Source organism: Anomaloglossus baeobatrachus, chromosome 1, assembly GCF_048569485.1.
Source record: "Anomaloglossus baeobatrachus isolate aAnoBae1 chromosome 1, aAnoBae1.hap1, whole genome shotgun sequence".
NCBI lineage: Eukaryota > Metazoa > Chordata > Amphibia > Anura > Aromobatidae > Anomaloglossus > Anomaloglossus baeobatrachus.
The window spans coordinates 320156529-320184086 of record NC_134353.1 but is presented as its reverse complement, the minus strand read 5'-3'; the positions used below and the strand labels follow the sequence as shown (position 1 = coordinate 320184086).

General features: G+C 45.9%; 1 protein-coding gene across 1 annotated transcript in view; it reads right to left on the bottom strand.

Annotated features, from left to right (window-relative positions):
* LOC142312550 (putative E3 ubiquitin-protein ligase HERC6) overlaps nucleotides 1-18832 on the bottom strand; it is a 149536-nt gene extending 130704 nt beyond the window's left edge. Inside the window, exons 1-5 of the mRNA XM_075351539.1 lie at nucleotides 18528-18832; nucleotides 10309-10468; nucleotides 9574-9650; nucleotides 8889-9116; nucleotides 8718-8809 (exon numbers count right to left, since the gene is read on the bottom strand). Coding sequence (XP_075207654.1) covers nucleotides 8718-8809; nucleotides 8889-9116; nucleotides 9574-9650; nucleotides 10309-10468; nucleotides 18528-18753 — 783 coding nt within the window. The 5' untranslated portion in view covers nucleotides 18754-18832. The remainder of the gene's footprint in view (nucleotides 1-8717; nucleotides 8810-8888; nucleotides 9117-9573; nucleotides 9651-10308; nucleotides 10469-18527) is intronic.
* Between the last annotated feature and the right edge of the window lie 8726 nt (nucleotides 18833-27558).

The following is a 27558-nucleotide window of genomic DNA, read 5'->3' as shown; positions in this document are numbered from 1 at the left end:
TTGCCCTTGTTCCTGCAGAGGAACAGGGATCACCACTCCTTCTGCTTTTAGTGAGCACACCGCTTGCAGAAGGGCATCTGCTCGGTCGGGATGTGGGGAGGTTCTGAAGAACCGAGGCGGAGGACGAGAACTGAACTCTATCCTGTACCCGTGAGACAAAATGTCTGTTACCCACCGGTCTTTGACCTGTGGCAGCCAAATGTCGCAAAAGCGGGAGAGCCTGCCACCGACCGAGGATGCGGAGGGATGAGGCCGAAAGTCATGAGGTAGCCGCCTTGGAAGCGGTTCCTCCGGTTGCCTTCTTGGGGCGTGAATGAGCCCGCCAGGAATCTGAGCTCCTTTGCTCCTTCTGAGTCCCTTTGGACGAGGAGAATTGTGTCTTGCTGGAGCCTCGAAAGGACCGAAACCTCGACTGCCACTTCCTCTGTTGAGGTTTGCTTGATCTGGGCTGGGGTAAGGAGGAGTCCTTACCCTTGGATTGCTTAATGATTTCAGCCAATTGTTCACCAAACAGTCTATCTACAGATAGTGGCAAGCTGGTTAAACATTTTTTGGAAGCAGAATCCGCTTTCCATTCCTTTAACCACAAGGCTCTGCGCAAGACAACAGAGTTGGCAGACGCAATTGAGGTACGGCTTGTAGAGTCTAGGACAGCGTTGATAGCGTAAGTCGCAAACGCAGACATTTGCGAGGTTAGGGACGCTACTCGCGGCACTGCTGGACATATGATAGAGTCCACCTGTGCCAGGCCAGCTGAAATAGCTTGGAGTGCCCACACGGCCGCGAATGCTGGAGCAAACGACGCGCCGATAGCTTCATAGACAGACTTTAACCAAAGGTCCATCTGTCTGTCATTGGCATCTTTAAGTGAAGCCCCATCTTCCACTGCAACTATGGATCTAGCTGCAAGCCTGGAGATTGGGGGGTCCACCTTTGGACACTGGGTCCAGCGTTTGACCACGTCAGGGGGAAAGGGATAACGTGTATCCTTAAGACGTTTGGAGAAACGCTTATCTGGGCAAGCATGGTGTTTCTGGACTGAATCTCTGAAGTCAGCGTGGTCCATAAAAGTACTCAGTTTAGGCTTGGGATACCTGAAATGGAACTTCTCCTGCTGTGCCGCTGCCTCCTCTGCAGAAGGGGCAGGGGGAGAAATTTCCAATAGACTATTGATGGCCCCTATAAGGTCATTTACCATGGCGTCACCATCAGGAGTATCCAGATTGAGAGCGGTTTCAGGATTAGACTCCTGATCCCCCTCCTCTGTCTCATCATGTAGAGACTCTTCTCGCTGAGACCCTGATCCGCGTGATGACGTGGAGGGTCTCTCCCAGCGAGCACGCTTAGGCTGCCTGGGACTGTCATCTGAATCAGATCCGTCAGGCTGAGATGCCTGGGACCCCCTTGAAGCTCGGATTAACTCCAACTGAGGGGGACCGGGGAACATTGCCGCAGCAGTGTCCATGGACTGAGTAACTGGCCTGGCCTGCAAGGTCTCTAGGATTTTTGTCATAGTGACAGACATCCTGTCAGCAAAAACTGCAAACTCTGTCCCCGTCACCGGGACAGGGTTCACAGGTGTCTCTGCCTGGGCCACCACCACCATAGACTCCGGCTGACGAAGTGGCACAGGGACCGAACATTGCACACAATGGGGGTCATTGTAACCTGTCGGTAGATCAGCCCCACAAGCGGCACAAGCAGCGCTCACAGCCTGTGTCTTGGCACCCTTGCGTTTTGCAGATGACATGTTGCCTTCTCCTCAGAGCAATTGGGGTATACAGCCAAGAAGCGACCTTACAGTGCAATATATCTATATATATGGTACAGAGAAAAGTACACAAATATAACACTGTGGCACTAGTGGGGCCAGCACTTAAGTGCTGCTTACCGCCCGCTTAACGCGGGTGTGTGGTCGCCAGAAATCCCCTGTCTGGGTCCCCCAGAGCCTGTGTCCGTTCTCCAGCCAGACCGCATGTAGTAATGGCTGCCGGCGTCCTATGGAGAGGGGCGGGCCCTGGGCGTGTGCAGACAAAGAGCGGGAAGCCTGCGTCCCACTGTGCTCAGTGAGAGGGCTGGAGCATGTAAATAAGACTCCAGCCCTCGGCGCTGATGAATCGTACAGCGTCTCTCCCTTGCCCTGATTGACAGGGTGGGGGCGGGAACGAAACGGAGCAAGGCCGCAGAAGCCGGGGACTAAATTTATAAGCGACGCCGTCGTAAAAGCACGGCCGTCGCTAAGTCCCCGGCGCACTACAAGTCGCAGCCGCGCCGCCGATCTAGGGGCGGTCGGCGCGGCAGTCCCCCAACACATAAAGTCACTCAGAAAACTGTAGTGACTATAACCCCAGCGCTCAGCGCTACTGTCCCCGGCGCACTAGCACACCCAGCAAGCCTGGGGTGTGCGTGCCTGTACATACGGGGACACAGAGTACCTTAATGTCGCAGGGCCTTGTCCCTGAACGGTACCCAGCTCCGCATCCATCAGGTTCCATGGGTCTGTGGATGGAGCCCGGCCTCAGGGCTTGGGGGCCGGTAAGATCCCACTTCCTCAGAGCCCCTCAGGGGGATGGGGAAGGAAAGCAGCATGTGGGCTCCAGCCTCCGTACCCGCAATGGGTACCTCAACCTTAACAAACACCGCCGACATAAAGTGGGGTGAGAAGGGAGCATGCTGGGGGCCCTGGTATGGGCCCTCTTTTCTTCCATCCGACATAGTCAGCAGCTGCTGCTGACTAAACAGTGGAGCTATGCGTGGATGTCTGACCTCCTTCGCACAAAGCAAAAAACTGGTGAGCCAGTGATCCCACTGGGGGTGTATAGCCAGAAGGGGAGGGGCCTTACACTTTTTAGTGTAGTGCTTTGTGTGGCCTCCGGAGGCAGTGCTATACACCCAATCGTCTGGGTCTCCCAATGGAGCGCCGAAGAAATAAGTTTTTATCTATCCCATGATAATGCAGATGTATGATAAGTTGGCGGACAGCACCGACTATCTTGATGATCACATTTTTGAGGTTCTCCAAGCAGTAAATAGTACCATTGCCATACAGAGACAATTAATCATTGTAACCAACCAACATACTTTGGTACTGGATTACCTCACTGCGGCCCAAGGGGGGATGTGCCAAATAATAGGTTCCAGCTGTTGTCACTACATAGATCTAAAAGGAACCTTAAAAGCCCAAGCCAGTTTAACTGAGATACAAAAGCTGAGAAAAAAACATGATGAAGAGGTACTCAGAAGCTCAGATGCTTGGTGGAGCAATACCTTTTCCATGTTCAATCCTGCAAACTAGTTTAAGGGACTAGGAGGCTGGTTCATGGGGATACTGCAATCGGTATTCCAAGTGTTACTCTGTTTATTAGTTGCCTATGCAGTGTTTAGATTGCTAATGGCTTTGTTTTCCCGCTGCTTGAAGAAATGCAGATATAATGATTATTCAGCACCCCTATGAAATCACTAATATGTTTTGGGTTTTTTTTTCTTCTCTACTCTTTCCTCTAGAAACACCTTGGCGTATCATGATGCGACCGATGTCAGGAAGCTTGCAGGCAGTTTTCTGGAGGACAGATGTGGACGACACTCCCTGAGCAACACGCAGCTCAGATAGTATCTGGTGACTAGCCTGCTACATAGCTCCCCGTCCATCACTCACGCCAAAAGGGGGTATTGTGAGGAAAGAGTTAACTTTTTACTGGTTAGAAAAGTCATGGACTCTCGTTCTCCTTGAAAAGAAAACAACCAAGAAATTTTTACCTAACAGACTGATACATTTTCAAGGACTCATTGTTTTGGCTTAAAGAAAGTGAAGAACACTGCTGACACAAACAGTTGTTTTTTTTGCTTTTAGAATAAAAGCCATGTTATTTTCTTTTGCGAGAACATGTAATCCACGCCTATAATGAATATGTATGTTATATAGTTACGCCCTAATTATTTTTGTATAACCCTATGTATCTAAACAAATCAATACAGTTCTATTTGGGAGCCGCACATCTCCAGTGCTTATGTGTATAACAGCGTCTGCCTGTTTTCATTGAGACTGGGAAAGAGCAGGGGGGTTACCGGGACTCCCTCCGCATTTGGACATCGCTGGCAACAGTTGTGACCAGTAGGTCAACCTAACACTGTCTTTGTCATGCTTCTCTGACTGATGTTCCAAACAGATGATGTTCAAAAGCTCCTTGGTGATGTAAGTACTTAACCTTTGTATTTTGAATATACAAGAAGTGTACACAATATCATACTTTTTCTTTTATTGTGTATTTCATATTAACCTTTATAATAAAATTATTTAATTGCCTTCTTTAAAAGCTGTATCTGGACCTTAGTGTTAGGGTACTTTCACACTTGCGTCGTTTGGCATCCATCACAATGCGTTGTGTGACGCATGTGACGGATGCGTTGTAAATAGTGTGATATAAAGGCAACGGATTCCTGTGAAATAACGCGTTGCATTAAGCCGTGAGAGAGTACTACCGCCCCCATCATCACCGCACACACCGGCACTACCACCCCCATCATCATCACTGCACACACCGGGACTACCGCTCCCATAATCACCGCACACACCCCAGCACTACCGCTCCCATCATCACCGCACACATGTAGGCACTACCGCACTCATCATCACCGCACACATACCGGCACTACCACCCCTAGCATTACTGCACACACCCCGGCACTACCACTCCCATCATCACCGCACACATACAGGCACTACCGCCCCCATCATCATCACTGCACACACCGGCACTACCGCCCCCATCATCATCACTGCACACACCGGGACTACCGCCCCCATCATCACCGCACACACCCCAGCACTACTGCTCCCATCACCGCACACATGCAGGCACTACCGCACTCATCATCACCGCACACATACCGGTACTATCACCCCCTAGCATCACCGCACACACCCCGGCACTACCGCTCCCATCTTCACCGCATACATACAGGCACTACCGCCCCCATCATCATCACTGCACACACCGGCACAACCACCCCCATCATCATCACTGCACACATCGGCACTACCGCCCCCATCATCACTGCACACACTGGCACTACCATCATCATCACTGCACACACCGGCACTACCATCCCCATCATCACCGCACACACCCCGGCACTACCGCCCCCATCATCATCACCGCACACACCCCGGCACTACCGCCTCCATCATCACTGCACACATCCGGGCACTACCACTCCCATCATCACCGCACACACGCAGGCACTACCGCACTCATCAGCACCGCTCCCCCCCCGCATTACCGCACCCATCATCACCGCACACACCCCGGCACTACCGCCCCCATCATCATCACTGCACACACCGGCACAACCACCCCCATCATCATCACTGCACACATCGGCACTACCCCCCCATCATCACTGCACACACTGGCACTACCACCCCCATCATCATCACTACACACACCGGCACTACCATCCCCATCATCACCGCACACACCCCGGCACTACCACCCCCATCATCATCACCACACACACCCCGGCACTACCGCACTCATCATCACCACACACACCCCAGCAGTACCGCTTCCATCATCACTGCACACACCCCGGCACTACCGCTCCCATCATCACCGCACACACCCCGGCACTACCGCACTCATCATCATTACCACACACACCCCAGCAGTACCGCTTCCATCATCACTGCACACACCCCGGCACTACCGCTCACATCATCACCGCACACACCCCGGCACTACCGCTCCCATCATCACCGCACACATACAGGCACTACCGCCCCAATCATCATCACTGCACACACTGGCACTACCGCCCCCATCATCATCACTGCACACACCGGCACTACCGCCCCCATCATCATCACTGCACACATCGGCACTACAGCCCCCATCATCACCGCACACACCAGCACTACCGCCCCCATCATCATCACTGCACACACCGGCACTACCGTCCCCATCATCATCACTGCACACACCGGCACAACCGCCATCATCATCACTGCACATATCGGCACTACCGCCCCCATCATCACTGCACACACCGGTACTACCGCCCCTATCATCATCACTGCACACACCAGCACTACCATCCCCATCATCACCGCACACACTCCGGCACTACCGCCCCGATCATCATCACCGCACACACCCCGGCACTACCGCTCCCATCATCACCGCACACATGCAGGCACTACCGCACTCATCATCACCACACACATACTGGCACTAACGCACCCATCATCACCGCACACACTACCTCAGTGACGTCCCCGCTGACAGCGTGACTCACTTCAGTTGCTGCGTGGAGCTGACAGAGAGCGGCGGTGTTCTACGGCCGCTCCTGTCAGCTTTTGATGTTGCAGAGCTGAAAGCGTTGTGGGACCTCGTTTGGATTATATACATAGAAAACAGGGTGCACATATGCCCAATAAATATTCATGTATTCAATAAAGTTGGGTGCTACAACTATGAGGGAATATAACAATTGTAAATCGTTTGGATTATGTCGGACCTGCAGGGGTATTTGGGGATTAATAAAGTGGTGAAAGAGGGTGTTTTTTTGTCTTTTATTCCAAATAAAGTATTTTTTCGGGTGTATGTGTTTATTTACTTTCACTTACAGGTTAATCATTGGGGGTGTCTCATAGATGCCTGCCATGATTAACCTAGGACTTAGTGGCAGCTATGGGCTGCCATTAACTCCTTATTACCTCGATTGCCACCACACCAGGGCAATTCGGGATGAGCTAGGTAGAGTCCGGCTGGCATTTTCAAAATTTAAACGATTTAGATCGTTCTGCTGGACATGCTGAGCATGATCAGTAGAACGTGACGGAATCCATCAGCGGATTCCGCCGCTTAGCGCAAAGCGGCGGATTCCGCCACCATAGACAAATATTAGACACCATGGCGGATTCCAACGGAATCCGCCAAGGTGCTTTGTTTTAACGACACCAAAAACGCTACATGCAGCGTTCCATCCGCCCGGCGCTGCGTCAAAATAACGACTCAGTGGCGGACAGTGGATGCAACGCAGACACTTGCGTCACAGTGCGTCGTCAATACAAGTCTATGGAGAATAGCGCAGTCCATTAACGAACTGCGCTATTTTCCATAGCGGAGGGTTGCACTGAACGCAAGTGTGAAAGTACCCTAAAAATTTGGCAAAACAAGGTGCCTCTCAGCTTCGCCTCCAGTTTGCAGGCAGACAGTGTTGCAACATTGTTGCAATGAAGCACAGCTCAGGGAGCTGCAAAAATGTGTGTTGAATGAAGAAAAATTAAATATTTCTTGCCCTGTGTCAGTTACTTGTGTCACACTTGTAACATCCCTTTCATTTAGAATAATTTCTAGAGGCGGAGTTATCTTCCAGGCTACATCAGCCCCATGAAGAGCTAATTTACATAAAGTGATAACAGATGACAAGAAGGCATCTGACATGAGACACAGGTATGACATTTTTCAGCATTCTATAACCTGTATGCCCATATTAACAGTTTAAAAAGTTCACAGTGGCGACAGATTCCCTTTAAGAGTAATCACCCCATGTCCAAATGTTTTATTGTAACGTCTTTTACATGTTGTGTTTTTGTCAGAGTCATTCATTTGTAAACTTTTCTGATGAAGATGTCTCTGTGCTCCGAAGGCTTGGAACTATAATTTTTCTAGTTAGACAAAAAAATATATAACTACTATAATTTATGTTTGTTTCCCACTTTTTGATAAGTATTACTAAGGATAGAGACTGGAGAAAAACTTGTTATTCTGATTATATACCGTATTTTTCGCTTTATAAGACGCACCCCAAATTTAGAGATAAAAAAAATTGGGTCCGTCTTATACTCCGGTGTTTTCTTACTGGAGGGGGGCCGCAGTGGTGGTGGAGTTGAGTCACAGGAGGCAGAGCGGTGCTGGTGGGGTTTGTGCTCCCAGTGGTGGGGTCTGTGCTGGCAGTGGTGGGGTCTGTGCTGGCAGAGGTGGGGGTCTGTGCTGGCAGCGGAAGCTGCAGTGGCTGTGTGGAGCAGGCCGGTGCGGCGGGTGTCCCAGATGCTCTGTCGGCGGTCCAGGCTTCAAAGAAATGGTACCCGGAGCGGTGCATGCGCAGATGGAGCTCTCATTTCAAGCCAGCCACCGCAGCTTCCGTTGCCAGCACAGCCAGTCAGTCGCCCGTACATAGAGGCAGCCAGCCTCCTGCACAGTGAGGCAGCCAGCCAACCACCGGCACAGAGAGAAAGCCAGCCGCCGGAACAAAGAGGCAGTAGGCCGCTGGCACAGAGAAGCAGCCGCTGGCCGGCCGCACAGAGAGGCACCTGGCTGTCCGCATAGAGAAGCACCCGGCTGCCCGCACAGACAGCCGGCCGCACAGAGAGCCGCCCGTACAGAGCGGCAGCTGGCCACCCACGCAGACAGCCCCTTGCGCCAATTTTCCACTTTTCGGGTAGCTATATTCAGATTTTAAGACGCAACTCTTATTTTCCTCCCAAATTTTTGGGAGGAAAAACGCGTTTTATAATCCGAACAATACAGTATATAATATAATGAATAGAGTTTTCTATGATCAGTATACATTTAAACATACCCTATTCTACTATATATTACTACTGGAAAATTCAATATCCTAGGAGTATGGATGCTCTCATTATTTTTACCACATCAGGTACTACAGTATCTATTCTCATGTTGGGCACCACAAGTACAAAATATTGTAATTACCTTGCTTAATACAGCCGTGTGTTCATCTCCACAACTGATATAGATAACATCTTTATCTCTCAAAGAACTTATTGCATATGGTTTAAACACACCTGCTAATTAAAAGAAAAAAAACACAAAGGTTACTCTTTCAGCTAAGTATTCATACAGATGACCATAAGCACAACCTACCTTTTAAAGCATCGCTCTGAAGTCCCAGTTGCCCTGCATTATTCTTTCCCCATCCAAACACAATTCCTAACATTGACAGAGCAAAACTCTGAGAGCCTCCTGCAGAGACTTGAACCAGTGGAACTCCCTTCAGAGACTTCACAAGTTGAGGGCTTGCTTGGTTAGGCACCTGTTTACCCAGCCCCAGTTGACCGACATCATTCTTTCCCCAAGAAAAAACATTGCTATCTGAAAAAAAAAATGCCAACAATACCATAAACGTCTAATCCAACATTAAAAAGTAATCATCAATAATGGAGGCCTTACAAATGCAACGGAATGGAGCAAATAGAGTACTTTGCATGCTAAGGTTGGAGACATCTCAGTATGCCATGGCTTTAATGAAGTAATCCGCAGAAAACTCCCAGCACCAGATAGAGGCCAACTTTGATGGTTTGATATGGAATTCTTCTCTAAATTTGTATTTGCCTCAAGTCTCCAGGGAAGTATTGTAGTGACTGAGTATCGTGATCATTTTATTATTAGAAGGATCATCTTGGGAAAAGATATGCATAAAACAGGCTCTAGGAACCTACAGAATCATAATGGAAAATAAAGCATGTTCTAAAGTTACATATTCTAGAGAAAGGGTCTAGTTGCTAGTATTTAGTAATCTTGCATTGCTACAAGCTCAGTGATTATTTACCTTCTGAAAGAGCGACTGTATGGAAGTGTCCACAAGAGATCTGAATTATTCTTATGTCGGACAATCCAGTAATCTTCCTATGTTATGAAGAAACAGGGCAGTCATTAGTGAAACATATTTTTTTCATATTATGTTAGGAGTTTCATGAAATTTATTCCCCAGGTTCACACCCTAGCACTATCTTAGAGATACAGACCCTAGTGAGTTACAATGTAAAAAAGTATGACAGACAGAGATGAGCGGATTGCTTCGCTCAACTCCGGTTCATAATCCAGGTCAGTGCTCTTTGGCCGGAGACAGGCATTTGAGCCAATTTCATGACCTTTCTTCGGTGCTGTTTTTGACTTGCCAGCCTGGTGTGACGCCATCTGTGTGGTGTGGCATGCATGGGAAACAACAAGCCAGCATAGGAAATACAAGGCTAAGACAAGCATAAAACCAGGCCGGTATCCTAGAAGGTCAGGAAATTTGCGTAGCTCTTGTTCACAGCCAAAGAGCACTTACCTGGGCCATGGACCAGGGTTGCGCAAAGCAATCCGCTCATCTTTTATGGCAAGATATCTGAAAATACCATTATTAATGGAACAGGGTCCTTTAGGGACTTAAGAGCATCACCGGCAAGAACACATTCTGTAAACACCCCAACAAAGTATAGGGACAGTACCATTATAGGCTTTGCTTGCTCTCTAATATTAAAAGAACCAAATACAGTAGCTGGTCAAGACTGTACTGTACCTAGGAATAGGAGATTGCGGAGGAAATTGTCCTGATCCAAGTTGTCCTTGTGATCCTTCACCCCAGGTGAATATGTTGCCTTCATTACAAATTGCAACAGAATGGTGAAAACCACAGCTCACATCCAAAATTGTCTGGGCTTCCAGGGAATAGATTTGCTCTGTAATGAACAATGCCATGAATCACTATTAAAAGGTAAATCATAAAACTTGATTTAAACAATAAATCCTTTTCTGATATTAAATGCATAAAAAAATAAATCAGAAATTTTGCTATTTTCACCCTGGCTCCTTAGACTTATATTAGGCTTATATTTATTCTGGAGAGATCAGAGGCAGACATACCATTGGTGTCTGCACAGTTATCCAAATGATAATGGGGGACCGCTTTCACCTCCATAATTGTGTATCAAGGTGAGTTCTTGAACTGGAAATGGCCCATATACTGTTCTTGCAAAGGGGCCCTCTCCTGTCTCCTGTCTCCTGGTACAGATACATTTTCAGCAGTCACATGGACTAGGCCAGCAATGAACAGGTTCTGACTCATTTATTTCTAGAACAAAGCTTTCTAGGCATGCCCTGATCTTGTCAGATGTCATTGTGAAAAAAGGGTGTGAAATATGACGATAACTAGTTGTGAATAGTGGATCCTGTGTTATCTACAGTCTGTGATCAATATACTTGCTTAGTGGAAACAGAGAAGAAAAAACTCAGCTCACCCAGGTTAGTAGAGACTCCAATGAGGGACAGGTGCACGGAAAAGGTCGGCCCGGCCAAGAAACTCCAAGGACAAAGGAAGGATCCAGCACTTACGTCCAGAATATAAAACTTGATTTTATTCACATTCCATTAAAAGATGATAGAGATCATATGCATAGCATAAAAATCCCCATGGGAAATAGAAAGAAGTAGATGGTACGCGTTTCGAGCTGTATGCTCTTAGGATTGGATTTTGTTCAGAAAACTACATGACTTTGCTTCACCAGCAAAGTCCATGAGTTTTCATTTCTGCTGTCTCCACACAGCGTTTTTTTTAGCTGCGTTTTTGTGGTGCCCACAAAAACGCAGCATGTCAATTATTCCTGCGTTTTTCACTATGTTTTTCACCCATTGAGTTCAATGAGATGTTCAAAAACGCAATGAAAAACACAAATTGCAAATATAGCTGCATTTCTATGACTAAAAACGCAGCTATAAATGGAAGGGGTTGGTAGTACAGTCACGTGTACAGGAAGAGGATTGTACTCCCCCAGCAGTCCTTGTGTTCGTAAACACAGAAGAGTGAATCCTCCCGGTACCGTCACCCCTGCTTCCACCTCCTGTCCGGCGCCATATCCGCTCCCGTCCTGCGCCATGGCTGCTCCCAGCTCGCCACCCCTGGTCCCACCTCCTGTTCTGCACCATGTCCGCCCCCAGTTCCTCTCTCGGTATCGCCACCCCTGCTCCGGCTGTCTGAAGACTCCCGGGACACATCCAATCGCTTCAAAACCTGCCGATGATCAGCTGATGCGGTCACCTGACAGCATCAGCTGACAGTTAAAGTCCAGCAGTGAACAGCCGGCTTTTTACCGCCCATCCTGGAGCGATCGGACGGGAGTCTGCACAGAAGTGTGTAGGGTTTTTTTTCTACTGATGCATCAGCTGATTGTATAAAAGCCGTTTATACAATCAGCTGATGTGTCATGTGATTCAGGTCCTTGAACCTGACACATCATCTGACTGCTTTGCCTTCCAGCAAACGATCAGATGATATTGGATCCAGATTGGACATCGCGGGACCCTCGACCCAGGACTACAGCGGAGGGGGGGTTTATTATTTCAATAAAGATGGAGTCACTAATTGTGTTGTGTTTTATTTCTAATAAAAATATTTTTCTGTGTGTTGTTTTTTTATCTTTACTAAAAATTCATGCTGGCCATCTCTAATATGTGGCAATGGACATTCATTTTTTTGGTCTTTGAGGAAGCCACATCTCCAGTGGCGATACGCGTGGGGAAACACCCCATACTCGCGCCGATCCTGAGGCCTCACACCACCTTAAACTTGGGACTTCTAGCAGGGGGTAATACATCTTGGTGATGACTTTCTGGATTATTCTGGATAGTCTGTGACTTACCTGATTTAACTATTGAACTGGGTGTATTGATTTCCTCATTATAAGGTTATCTTCATCCCCTTCTTTTTCTAGTATTTTGTTCTTATTATTGTATTTATTGATGGTGGTGCCAGATGGGGTACAATTCTCTAGAGTACTATATGGCATAGAGTTTGCAGTGAATTTGCACACAGGTCCTGCATTTATGCCTGTGAATATTATTGATTTGTACATCTAGTGGAATTTCATTCAGGATCATGGTGCTGGGTTCCTAACATGGAACTATATATTGGGGTGTTCGTTGACTGTTTTTAGATGTTTTTATTTGCTATTTTTCACTGTTCTGTGTGGATATTTTTGTATGTATAAAATTTGTGCCAATAAAATACATTTTTGATGATTTGAACAAAATCGTATTGGTTGATCCCTATATACAGCAATTCTTTTTCTCTCTTTCTTGATATGGCCTATTGTTGCTGGTGGTGATCCCAATAGGAGAAAGGTGCCCCCTTATTTCCTATGATACTCACATTCAGCAGTGGCAGTTCTCCATCCTTAAAGGGAACCTGTCATCAGTTTTTTCCCTATTAAACCAAAAATATCACCATCTGCAGCTCCTGGGCTGCATTCTAGGAAGGCGCACCTTGTTGCTGGCCACCCTTGCAGACTCCAAAAAGAACTTTATAAAATATTACCGTTTCCTATGCAATTAGTTTGGTTGGCCAGATGGGCGGGCTCTAATTCGTCTCCTGTCTCCCCTCCTGACGCTGTTCGTGTCCCCCAGGCATGATTTAAATGACGCTGCCCCAGTCTTCGTGCACGCTGCTAGAGTTCGCTATCACCCAGGCATGATTTAAATGGATGACGCCGCCCCCGTCTTCGTGCACGCTGCTGGAGTTCGCCATCACCCAGGCATGATTTAAATGGATGATGCTGCCCCCGTCTTCGTGCAAGCTGCTGGAGTTTGTCGTCACCCAGGCATGATTTAAATGGATGACGCCGCCCCCATCTTCGTGCACGCTGCTGGAGTCTCGCGCAGGCGCATTTTGCTGTGCCCCTATTGCGGGGCTGAGCATAAAGATTCTCTCGCGCGAGCGCCGATAATGTAGTTGCGCAGGCGCAAGATTATGGGCGGGTATGAGGATGACGCTGGTGAGCAGCGTGCACGAAGACGGGGGGCGGCGTCATCCATTTAAATCATGCCTGGGGGACGCGAACAGCGGCAAGAGGGGGGAGACAGGAGACGAATTAGAGCCCGCCCATCTGGCCAACCAAACTCATTTGCATAGGAAAACGGTAAGATTTTATAAAGTTCTTTTTGGGGTCTGCAAGGGGGGCCAGCAACAAGGTGCACCTTCCTAGAATGCAGCACAGACGCTGCAGAAGGGGATATTTTTGGTTTAATAGGGAAAAAACTGATGACAGGTTCCCTTTAACCGCAACCCGCAGGTGGCGTCACATGACATTAACTCTTATCTCCCCTGTAAATATCCCTCCTTAGACTACTTTCACACTTGCGTTGGACGGCTTCCGTTGCATTGCGTTGTGTGACGGATGCAACGGATGCGTTGCATATAGTGGCACAATGGATGCTACGGATCGTACAAGACAACGGTTACAGCAGACTATTGTGAACGATCAGCTGATCGCTCTCAATAGCCAGTGGCCGGGCACTCAGCTGAGCACTCTCACATGCCGGCGGGCGGGCGCTCAGCTGAGCGCTCTCACATGCCGGCAGGCGGGCTCTCAGCTGAACGTTCGGCCACCGAGAGACAAAATAAAGTTTGTGATTTAAAAAAAAAAAAAAGAGCATGCGCAGTGAAATCCTACGGATTGCGCTGCTCAAAAAAAGTTACATGCTGCGTTTCTTCCGCTCGACGCAGCATCAAATAACGACGCTGCGTCGTCCAGCAGATGCAACGCTGACACTTGCGTTACAGTGCGTCGTCCATACAAGTCTATAGTGCGTTAACGGACTGCGCTATTCTCCATAGTGACGGACTCTGCTGAACGCAAGTGTGAAAGTACCCTTACAAAAGAGGCCCAGGGCACGGGTAAGGGCAACGGCCACCAGAGTGACATTCCCAAGTATAAGTACTGCCCGGGACAGAGTACCCCCCTTCCCTGGGCGACACACATACACTAGTGGAGAAAGAAGAACAGATTGAAGAAGGAAATTACATCAGATCTTTTTTTTTCTTCACCAATCTTTAATGACATTGTTTACAGATAAAAAAAAAACGCATAAAAATGCAGCGAACAAAAACGCACCAATTCGCGGTAAAAACCCATGCGTTATTTTGATTCGTTATGCGTTTTAGCGGCCAGAAACGCAGCGTTTTTGATGCCACCAAAAAATGTTAGGTGCGCACATACCCTTACTCTTTCTCTTAAAAACCTTATAAAAACAGGTTAATATAAAACTACATCTTATCCCACAAAACTTAATACCACTATGCCAATGGAAAATAAGTTTATGATTCTTAGAATAAGTGGAAGAAAAAAGCCAAGCGCAAAAATCTAAATGACTAGCAAATAGATGTAAAAAAAAAGTTGAAAATATGTATAAATGAAACAAGCTATCATTGTGCCTGAAAGTTCTACAACTAATTCTACAAAAAAATAATTAATCAAATATTAAATTATGAAAGCTGCTGAAGTGCTGGGAGAATATATATTGTACTGCCAAAAATTAACTTTTCCTTTATGGGTTAATAATTAAATACCACATTGAGAGCAAATAGAGAGCTATGTATCATAGCTAGTGATGAGCGAGTATGCTTGTTACTACTCGGTACTCGCACGAGTATCACTGTACTCGGGCTACTCGGCGGGTACCGAGTAATTTTGCAATACTCGTGCTTTACTCGTGGTCTTCATTTCTGCATGTTGGCGCTCTTTTGAGAGCCAGCCCTCATGCAGGGATTGGCTGGCAGACCACTGCAATGCCACAGCCCTGTTAGTTGTGGAATTGCAGTGATTGGCCGGCCTGCACAGCGTGACCGAGCCTTTATACCGGCGGGCGCGCTGTGCTCTGTACACAGCCATCTCATATTCCCTGCTTTCCACGCCCACAGGCGCCTATGATTGGTTGCAGTGAGACACGCCCCCACGCTGAGTGACAGGTGTCACACTGCACCCAATCACAGCAGCCGGTGGTCGTGTCTATACTGTGCAGTAAAATAAATATCTAAATAATTAAAAAAAACGGCGTGCGGTCCCCCCAATTTTAATACCAGCCAGATAAAGCCATACGGCTGCAGGCTGGTATTCTCAGGATGGGGAGCTCCACGTTATGGGGAGCCCCCCACCCTAACAATAACAGTCAGCAGCCGCCCAGAATTGCCGCATACATTATATGCGACAGTTCTGGGACTGTACCCGGCTCTTCCCGATTTACCCTGGTGCGTTGGCAAATCGGGGTAATAAGGAGTTATTGGCAGCCCATAGCTGCCAATAAGTCCTAGATTAATCATGTCAGGCGTCTATGAGACACCCTCCATGATTAATCTGTAAATTACAGTAAATAAACACACACACCCGAAAAAATCCTTTATTAGAAATAAAAAACAATAACAAAGTCCCTCATCACCAATTTATTACCCACAACAAAGCCCTCCATGTCCGGTGTAATCCACGGTCCTCCAGCGTCGCGTCCAGCTCTGCTGCATGCAGGTGACAGGAGCAGCAGAAGACACCGCCGCTCCGGTCACCTCCACGCAGCTAATGTGAGGTGAGTATAGCGATCAGCTGAGCTGTCACTGAGGTTACCTGGATCCAGCGGTGGCCGCGGGTAACCTCAGTGACAGCAGCTGATCGCGCTACTCACCGCCGCTCCGGTCAGCTTCACACAGCAACTGAGGTGAGAAGCGCGATCAGCTGCTGTCAGTCAGGTAACTCGCGGCCACCGCTGGATCCAGCGGTGGCCGCGATTAACCTCAGTGACAGCAGCTGATCGCTATACTCACCTCAGTTGGTGCATGGAGCTGACCGGAGCGGCGGTGAGTAGCGCGATCAGCTGCTGTCACTGAGGTTACCCGCGGCCACCGCTGCATCCACCGCTGGATCCAGGTAACCTCAGTGACAGCAGCTGATCGCTATACTCTCCTCAGTTGGTGCATGGAGCTGACCGGAGCGGCGGTGAGTAGCGCGATCAGCTGCTGTCACTGAGGTTACCCGCGGCCACCGCTGCATCCACCGCTGGATCCAGGTAACCTCAGTGACAGCAGCTGATCGCTATACTCTCCTCAGTTGCTGTGTGAAGCTGACCGGAGCGGCGGTGTATTCTGCAGCTCCTGTCACCTTCATGCAGCAGAGCTGGACGCGACGCTGGAGGACCGTGGATTACACCGGACATGGAGGGCTTTGTTGTGGGTAATAAATTGGTGATGAGGGACTTTGTTATTGTTTTTTATTTCTAATAAAGGATTTTTTCCGGTGTGTGTGTTTATTTACTGTAATTTACAGATTAATCATGGAGGGTGTCTCATAGACGCCTGACATGATTAATCTAGGACTTATTGGCAGCTATGGGCTGCCAATAACTCCTTATTACCCCGATTTGCCAACGCACCAGGGTAAATCGGGAAGAGCCGGGTACAGTCCCAGAACTCTCGCATATAATGTATGCGGCAATTCTGGGCGGCTGCTGACTGTTATTGTTAGGGTGGGGGGCTCCCCATAACGTGGAGCTCCCCATCCTGAGAATACCAGCCTTCAGCCGTATGGCTTTATCTGGCTGGTATTAAAATTGGGGGGGACCGCACGCCGTTTTTTTTAATTATTTAATTATTTATTTCACTGCACAGTATACACACACACACCGGCTGCTGTGATTGGGTGCAGTGTGACACCTGTCACTCAGAGTGGGGGCGTGTCTCACTGCAACCAATCATAGGCGCCGAAAAGCAGGAAAGCAGAGAATACGAGATTGATTAATGAGCGGCCGGCTTTTTCAAAAGAGGAAAAGCCGCCGGAGCAGTGTGAATGCCGTGCAGTGCCGCAGCAGTGATCGGGGAACGGTGAGTAAGAGAGAGGGGGAGAATGACCGACAGACTGTGAGAGGGGGACAGACAAGACAGAGAGAGACCGACAGAGCGAGACCGACCGACGGGAGATAGAATGAAAAAAAAAATGACCGACATCGCTAGTAAAAAGCACAAAACGTGCGTTTTGGACATCGGAGTGCCACACAATGTTTATGTAAAATCTTTCATGTATTAATCTCAAAAAGTAACATACACCAGCTCTATCTCACTATTGTGTATGTGCCCTTAACATTTCCGCCATGAAAATTCGTTTTGGGGTCATTTTGCAAGGTTTTCTGGTGAGTCCGTAAAAATGGCGTAAAACGCGGACAAAATTGTTCACAGCTGTGATTTTTGAGTGATAAATGCTTCAAGGGGTCTTCCGCATGCTGTTGCCATGTCATTTGAGCACTCTTCTGAGACTTTTGTGACATTTTTAGGGTTTCTACATGCTGCCGGGGGTCATTTCACAAAAATACTCGGGTCTCCCATAGGATAACATTGGGCTCGTTGCTCGGGCCGAGTACACGAGTATCTTGGGAGGCTCGGCCCGAGCCTCGAGCACCCGAGCTTTTTAGTACTCGCTCATCACTAATCATAGCCTCCACCCTGTGAAAATGTTATCTGTGTCTTCTACATAAAAGGAAAGTGAAACTTGGCAACCTGAAAAAGGAGAGAAATGAAACTTGATTTCCAGACTCTCCTTATGTGGAATATCCTACAATACAGGATCTCAGTCATGTTATGTTTTATAAAGAAGTGAATATTACTTTATCTATTATATTTATGTAATACTTCACAGCAAAACCACAAAAAAGGTTTGTGTTTTTAGATGTTTAAGAAATGTGTTGTTTCAGTGCTACAGTAAGAAGTAATAACTTGTATGACTAGTTTGTCCACCAGCATCACACAGATACAGAGGAAATATGACATCCATGGCAGGGCTCAGTCTATGACAAGCTTGATATGGATTCACAGAAGACTGTAGGGCAACTTATTCCAATATTTTAACTTACATCACAAGGGATATAAAGTGCAAAAAATAAGTGTACAAATGTGTAAACACCTAAGTATAATAAAGGACCATCAGATCTTACCTAAGGAGCTGGTGTTGGTCTTCCTGCCCAGCTGTCCACAGTTATTTTGACCACAAGACAGAACAATGCCATCTTCTTGGAGGAAAAGTGTATGCCTTCCTCCACATGCCACCTTCCGAACCCCCAGCTGACTTATAAAGTAGTCATGTGCTGCGAAGGTGACATTCTCCTCTCCATTGTCTGGAAGACCCAGTTGCCTGAACCTGTTGTCGCCCCAGCAGTGCATGTTTGCTAGCTAGAATCCCAGAGGTGATGGTCAAGGGCTGAGAGGAGTCCTAATGTCTCAGTAGAAAATAAAGCTCTCATCCCCCTCAGCCCAGTGTCAGCTGCCTCCAGGCTCCACCTTACTGAGCCACACCAGTAGTTGTCACCTAAAGTGAAGAATGTTTCTCCAGGTTTTATCAATAATACATGAGAGTGCAACTTATTTGCTTTTGACATACAGAACAGCTAAGCATAATTTAATTTGTCATTAATTGTTTTTTTTTATACAGTGTAATTGATTTTTAGTATGATTCAGACTTAAAGGGAACCTGTCATGTAAAAAAAAAGCTATTAACCTGCACATATGAGGTTATTAGTATTCTGAAGCCATGCAACCACCACACCACACTGTGAGCCCCGCTGCGAGGAGGGCATCAATTTTATTCCTCCCAGCAACATCGGACTTTCAGTCACAGAGGCACGGCCGGCGTGATTTCAGTCATCACTCACTGTATAGTGAGCGGCATCTGTAACCGCACACCTGGCACTGACTGACAGCTGGCTCTGCATTGCACCAGTGTACAGCCAGCTGTCAGTCAGCGTCTGTGACATGGTTATAGTTATAGATGACACTCACTATGCACTGAGCACTGACAGAAACTGCATCAGCCCTGCTTCAATGACTGAAAGCCTGAGGCTGGTAGGAGGAATAAAGTTCATTTTCTCCCAACAGCTGGGTTCTCAGTGCAATGGGCACACAGAGTCATAACGCTGTTAACCTGTAGATTAGCCCCATGTCTGCAGTTATAGTGTTTTTGTACATGATAGGTTACCTTTAAGCAATTTATCTCATATACATATTTTTAACCCCTTCACAACCTTGGACATACTTTTACATCCTATTTTTCAGATGCTTCCTGACCTTGAATGTACCAGTACATCCTAGAAATCGCGGGGGCACAGTGCGCTTATCTGACAGGTGAGCCCCGTCCCTCATAGCCTCACAGCCAGGGACGGTGTCCGCGTCCAACCCCCTAAATCTTACAGTATATTTATGTAAAAAAGAAAAATAAACAAAAAAGTACACACGCGCACATTTGGTATTGCTGCGTCCATGACAAGCCAATCTTTACAATTGGCACACTAGTTAACCCAATCAGTAAACACCGTAAAAAAATTAAATATAAACTTTGCAAAAACAATGTCTTTTCATCATACAGCTGAGAAAAACACAATCAATAAGTCATACTACTGTATAAATGAAAATGTTACCGCTGAAGACATCATCTTGTCCAGCAAAAAACAAGCCACCGTACAGCTCCATGAGCAAAAAAAATAAAAAAGCTATAGCTCTCAGAATACAGCAATGCAAAAAACATTTTTTTTTCTATAAAATAGTTTATATGGCACAAAAGCGGCAAAACAAAAAAAAGCTATATAAACGTGGTATCGCTGTAATTGTACTGACCTGAAGAATAAAACTGTCTTATCACTTTTATGCCACGGTGAAAGGTGTAAAAAAATATATATATTTCTGAGTTGCTGTTTCTTCATGATTATCCCTGACAAAAAGTGGAATAAAAAGCAATAAAAAAATATTATATGGCCCAAAGTGGTACCAATAAAAATCCAACTCATTCTGCAAAAAACAAGCCCTCACATGACTCTGTCGGCAGAAACATAAGAACTATAGCCTTCAAAATTCAGTGATGCAGAAAAAATCCCTCTGTATGATAGTCGCCAAACAAAAAAAATGATATAAATCTGGTATCACTGTAATCGTACTGACCTGAGGAATAAAGCCGCCTAATCACTTATACCGCAAGGTGAATGGCATAATAAATAAATAAAGCCAATTCTTCAACGATTAATGATTTGTTCATTCTGCCTCTAAAATATCGCAGTATGGCGCGGCTCGTATTTATCCTGCACTCCGAGGATTACATGTAAGAATGGGTGCCCACAATCAGTCTTAGCAGCCTTTTGGAGGCAGCGTATTTTTGCTGCTTCCAAAACGCTACATTGTACAGTACAAGCACAGTGGATGGCTTTGTAGAAATCCCATGCCCGCTGTGCTTCTTTTCTCCACAGCATAAACTGATATGTGGCGTGGCTTCCCATCCTGTCAATTTATGCTTGCGGAGATGCCACTGTTCTCCCTGGGGAAAACAGAGCAAAAGTCCACAGTGCCACAAACCCTGATCATGGGCACAGGCAGCTGCAGTCTCCTGTGGAAAACACTCGCATCTCCTCAGGAGAAGACATGCTGTGTCCAGAAGACAGCATGTGCAGATCATGGGCACAAACCCTAAACCTCTGAAAAATGTGATTCAGCCAAAATTCCCAATGGAAAATTCACTGTAATGAGGCAGAGTGAGTCACTTTGACCTCACATCTGGCCTGTGGTCCGACAGTGTCCATCTTTTTACAGACACCATTGCATAGAGGCCAAACAGAGTCTGGAGTAAGGGGTACTTTGCACGCTGCGACATCGCTAGCTGATTGTAGCGATGCCGAGCGCAATAGTACCCGCCCCCATCGCAGATGCGATATCTTGTGATAGCTGCCGTACATTATCTCTACGGCAGCTTGACACGCACTTACCTGCCCTGCGACCCGCCTCCGTCCTAAGGGGGTGGGTCGTGCGGCGTCACAGCGACGTCACATGGCAGGTGGCCAATAGAAGCGGAGGGGCGGAGATGAGCGGGACGTAAACATCCCGCCTACCTCCTTCCTTCCGCATAGCCAGTGGAGGCAGGTAAGGAGATGTTCCTCGCTCCTGCGGCTTCACACACTGCGATGTGTGCTGCCGCAGGAACGAGGAACAACATCATACCTGTCGCTGCAGCGAAATTATGGAAATAACCGACACTACACAGATCACCGATTTTCAACGCTTTTGCGATCGTTTATCGGTACTTCTAGGCTTTACACGTTGCAACGTCGTTACCGGCGCCGGATGTGCGTCACTTTCGATTTCACCCCGACGAGATCGCAGTAGCGATGTTGCAACGTGCAAAGTATCCCTAACTCTGCTGCTTCATTAGTGAATGGGTCCATTGCAGGTTGCAGGTTTCACCTGAACTATATATTTCGGAGATGTAGATGGAAACCCCGATGTAAGTTCTCAGCATAGAGCACAAAATAAATATGGACTGATCCAAAATGTTCTGTACCAAAATTGCCACCAAATAACATTCAACTCAACCCACGAAAACACAAGTCCCCACTCAGATCTGCCATTTGAAAGTGGTAATATAGGGTGCTTCCACATTACTAGTAGACAAAATGTTCTGGAAACATGCCATGGGACCGACCCATTAACCAATACATAAGCTCTCTTTTTTTTTTTCTTCAAATATTCCTATAGCAGTAATGCAATACCAGAGTTCCCTTATTCATTGTTAGCATTCTAGAGTGCAGCTTTATGTATTTTGTAGTTATGTCATGTTTCAACTATCCCCTGTTCATACCTGTTGGATGTGAGGGTCAGTCTTTTTGATATATTTGACACTATGGGCGTTTTCGAAAGATTAACTCATCACTACACCCATAGTTGAATTCCCAGAGGGGTGTAATTTTCCAAATTTGGTCACTTGGGGGATTTTTTCTGTTCTGGCACTTAGGGGCTCTGCAAATGGAGTCCGCATACTATTCTAGAAAAATCTGACCTACAAAAATCAAATGGCGCACCTTCCCTCCCGAGTCTTGTGGTGTAGCCAAACAGTACTGTATAGTCACATGTGCGGTATTGCCACATTCAGGAGAAATTGCATAACGCATTGTAGATCCTCTTTTTTTTTACCTATTCCTTCCCTTCTTCACTTTGCACTGTGCCTCAAAAGTAGTTTTTCACTGCATATAGGGTATTGTCATACTCAGGAGAAATTGCACAACAAATTGCATGGTCCATTATGTCCTGTGACCCTTGTGAAAATGAAAGCTTTGGTGATTAAACAACATTTTTGTAGTAAAAAAATGTATTTTTTCATGGCTCAATGTTATAAAATTCTGTGAAGCTCCAGGGGGTTCAAGGTGCTCACCAACTATCTAGATAAATTCCTTGAGGGGTCTAGTTTCCAAACTGGTATCACTTGTGGGGGAGCTCCACTGTTTAAGCACATCAGGGCCTCTCCAAATGCGACACAGCATCCGCTAATGGTTCCAGCCAATATTGCAGTCAAAAACGCTGCCGCCTCACCACCATGCGGAGCTGCCGCCTCACCATCGTGCAGGGCTGCCGCCTCACCACCATGCGGGGCTGCAGCCTCACCACCGTGCAGAGCTGCCGCCCAACCTACACCCACCTACCGTCTCCTCCCCAAAATCCTATAGAATGTAAGCCCGCAAGGGCAGGGTCCTCTTCCCTCTGTACCAGTCTTTCTATTGTAACTTGTATATGTATTTTGTATGTAACCCCTTCTCATGTACCGCATCATGGAACCAATGGTGCTGTATAAATAAATATTATTATTATTATTATTATTAATAATAATAATAGCACTCCTTCCCTTTCAAGCCATGCCATGTGCCCAAACAGTTGATTTACAAGTATCTGGGTACTCAGGAAAAATTGCACAATAAATTGTATGGTGCATTTTTTCCTGTTACCCTCGTGAAAAAAAGCTATCTGATTGAAATAATAATTTTGTGGTGAAAATGTATTTTTTTTATTTCACGACTCAACGTTTTAAAATTCTGTGAAGCACTTGGGGGTTCAAGGTGCTCAATAAACATCTAGATAAATTCTTTGAGGGGTCTAGTTTCTAAAATGGGGTTACTTGTGGGGGAACTTCACTCTTAAGGCATCTTAGGGGCTCTCTAAACGCGACATGGTGTTTGCTAATGTTTCCAACTAATTTTGTGTTCAAAAGTACAAATGGCTCTCCTTCCTTTCTGAGCCCTGCCGTGTGCCTAAACTATATATTTTCACCACATGTGAGGTACCAGCGTACTCAGGAGAAATTGCACAACAAACTTTATGGTGTATTTTCTCTTACTACCCTTGTGAAAATGCTAAATGTTATGGCTAAATTAACATTTTTGTGCGAAAAGTAAAATTTTCATTTTTTCATTTCACATTGCTATAGTTCCTGTGAAGCACCTAAAGGTTTAATAAACTTCTTGAATGTGCTTTTGAGCAGTGTGAGGGGGTGCAGATTTTAGAATTGTGTCACTTTTGGGTATTTTCTGTCACTTGGGTCTCTCAAAGTCACTTCAAATGGGATGTGGTCCCTAAAAAAATGGTTTCGTAAATTTTGTTCGGAAAAAATGAGAAATTGTTGATAAACTTTGAACCCTTCTAACTTCCTAACAAAAAAAATAATGTTTCAAAATTTGCGCTGATGTAAAGTAGACATGTGGAAAATGTATTTATTAACTATTTTGTGTAACATAGTTCTCAGATTTAAGGGCATAAAAATTAAAAGATTGAAAATTGCAAAATTTTCCGATCTTTTCACAAATAAAAGCAAAAATTGGCCTAAATTTACCACTATCATGAAGTACAATATGTCACGAAGAATCACCGTGATCCATTGAAGCGTTCCAGGGTCATAACCTGCCAAAGTGATACTGGTCAGAATTGCAAAAAATGGCCCAGTCATTAAGGTGAAAACAGGCTGGGGGTGAAGAGGTGAAGTGACCATGGGGCTCTTGGCAGTAAAAAACAAAAAAAGAACACAAAACTTTTCTTAGGATTATTAGAGAATAGAACAATGCTTCTAATTTCCTTACATTCTACTTGCAACACAATAGTGAAGTAATTCTGGGATGGAGGGACAGAAAGAATATATATTCAAACAAATAACGGCAAATTTCAGCCATTTTAGTCCACCAAAATCATGTACACAATGGTGTAACATTTTAAAAGATGAGACAGTCAATTCCTTTGTAACCCCAAAGTGCTGCTGCAGCAGAGACAAATTACGTTTTTAAGTTGTGTCTGGAAGTGTATTGAGGCATGACGATGTAGTTCTAGCATCTTAGGGACATCCGGTATTTCTTACCTAGCAGCACCTTCCAGAACCTGGCTGGTTGACAGATCAGTGTCAGTATATCAAAGCAAATTCTCTGTCAAACAGCCAGGTGAGGGTTCAGCTAGGTAGGAAAAGTAGTATGGGGCTGAGAAGCTACAAGTGCATCGTCACGACACAATGCACTTCCAGGCAAAGCTTTAGGCCTCCTTCACACATCCATGTCTCCGGTACTTGTGACGTCCGTTTTCACACGTACTGGAAACATGGACACATGTAGACCCATTAAAATCAATGGGCTTGATCACACATCCATGTTTTCTCATGGACCATGTGTCCGTGTGGAACACATGCGTGTCTATGTTTTCCACACAGCGACATGTCCATTTGGTTCTTGGAGTGCAGAATTGGTTGGAATATATTTTGGCTGCCATTACATATTTGCAGAGCCTCTGAATTACTAGCACAAAGAAAGGCAACCACATGTTGCCCAGTTTTGGAATCTACACCCTCAAGTTCGGTAGTGTAATAACCATGGGAATTTCACTTTCCCTACCATACTGCAATTTTCTGAGAAGATGGTAACAAAAGACAAGCTTTCAGTTCTCTTCATCAGGCATGGTAGAACACAAAATCTGAAGTCACATATTTAGACTATGTTCACACACTCATCTTTTACTTAGCTTTTGGTGCGTTTTTGATATCACAAAGATGCACCCAAATGCATGAATTTCCTTCCCCCAGCAAAGTCTATGAGATTTCTAGACTGCTGTCCACACAATGCATCATTTTTTATCTGCATTTTGAAGATGCAGCATGTCAATTCTTTTTGCGTTTTTGCCAGCGTTTTTGAGCCCTTCCAGTCAATAGATTAGACATAATAAAAGGAATGCGTTTTTTTGATGCATTTTTGCTGCAGGTGCATTTTTGGGGACAAAAACGCTGCATCTTTGTAGCCTTATACACAACAGTACATAGAATAGTGCGGAAAATAAGACAAGTGACGTGAAGCAGAACTATCAGTATGGGAAGGGGAAAAACAGTTGTGAAAGTAAATATTGGAGCAGTTCATAGATAAGTAATGTGAAAGTGGTGTGCGGTGTTCTGCGTTGCACTTGCTGGGTGTCATGGCGGCATAGGATTCTGTTCACACTGCAGAGTCCAACAAACTGCCTGAGATTCTTTTGTTGCACAGCCTGTCATGGGCGTTGGCTGATTCTGGCTTCACAGCACTCCAGTTCAGAGAGAGTTCATTTCTGCTGGCTTGTGATCAGCTGCTGGGAGCTCAGGCTGCTGATCACCATCTACAGCCTTTATAAGATTCTGGATTATGCGGCTGTTTGCAAAAAATAGCTCTTTGCTTCCTGGTTCCTGTTGCTAGCCAGTTGCATGGTGATCTTCAGTTTGCGGTTCTGTGTGGCGTGTGAGTCCTCCAGTTGTGTGGTTATTGCCCAGTTTACATATTGTCACTCCTTTGTGTTTGAGTGCAGTGTGCACAAGTTTTCGTTTACCCTTGTCTGTGACTATTTGTGGGGTGTTGGTAACTGGGTCTTCGGCCCACTCCTTGGGTGGTGGGGAAGTAGTATCAGGGCTTGGATAGGAGAAAGGGCCTCATTGGAGACTCGACCCTGACTACCATCAAGTCTACCATTGGGATAAGGGACAGCACAGGGGTCCCAGTCTTAAGGTCAGCCTAGGAGCCCTTGTTCCATTCATATACCCCCGTGACAAAGTTTTATTGTCCTCTGATTGAGGTCTTGCCCAGAGTTGTGATGCCCTTAAATGGTCTCAGAAGCATATTTTTTAATTGATGTATGTAAATATTTTCATGTCCAAAAATGACAGAAGCATTCTAGGAGTGATACTTTTATGAGCTAACCAGAAAAGTTATATTTGCAAGCTTTCAGAGCACAGAGGCTCCTTCTTTAGGGTTATTTTCATATCATTACTGAGACCAGCACATTTTAAGAGATGTTACAACAGGACATTTGTGCATGGTAAAGAAGGGGTGATGCCTCCTAAAGATAAACCAAGGAAATTAAATTAAGATTTTTGTTACAAATTGAGATGTGTTGGCTTATTGATCTGGTGTCAGTCTAGTGGAGGTGTGAAGTGTCCATGTAGTGAGTCTTAAATCCAGGTGTTAGATTGAGTCCTTTTATCAAAGACATGAATATCCTTATTAGCTTGAGTTCCCAGATTTTTCTGTCACCAGACTGACTCCAGATCACTAGCCATCACTTCCACCACATCTACATTTGTAAAAAAAAAACCTTAATTTGATTTCCCTAGCTTATCTTTAGGCGGTACCACCCATCTTTGCCTGGCTCAATTGTCCTGTTGTCACATCTCTTAAAGGCAAACTGTCACAAGGAGTTTCCCTTATAAACTGTGAACCATTATATACAGCATTACAATTGAAACCAGAAGTATACATACAGTTAGGTCCAGAAATATTTGGACAGTGACACAATTTCCACGAGTTGGGCTCTGCATGCCACCACATTGGATTTGAAATGAAACCTCTACAACAGAATTCAAGTGCAGATTGTAACGTTTAATTTGAAGGTTTGAACAAAAATATCTGATAGAAATTGTAGGAATTGTACACATTTCTTTACAAACACTCCACATTTTAGGAGGTCAAAAGTAATTGGACAAATAAACCAAACCCAGACAAAATTTTTTTATTTTCAATATTTTGTTGCGAATCCTTTGGAGGCAATCACTGCCTTAAGTCTGGAACCCATGGACATCACCAAACGCTGGGTTTCCTCCTTCTTAATGCTTTGCCAGGCCTTTACAGCCGCAGCCTTCAGGTCTTGCTTGTTTGTGGGTCTTTCCGTCTTAAA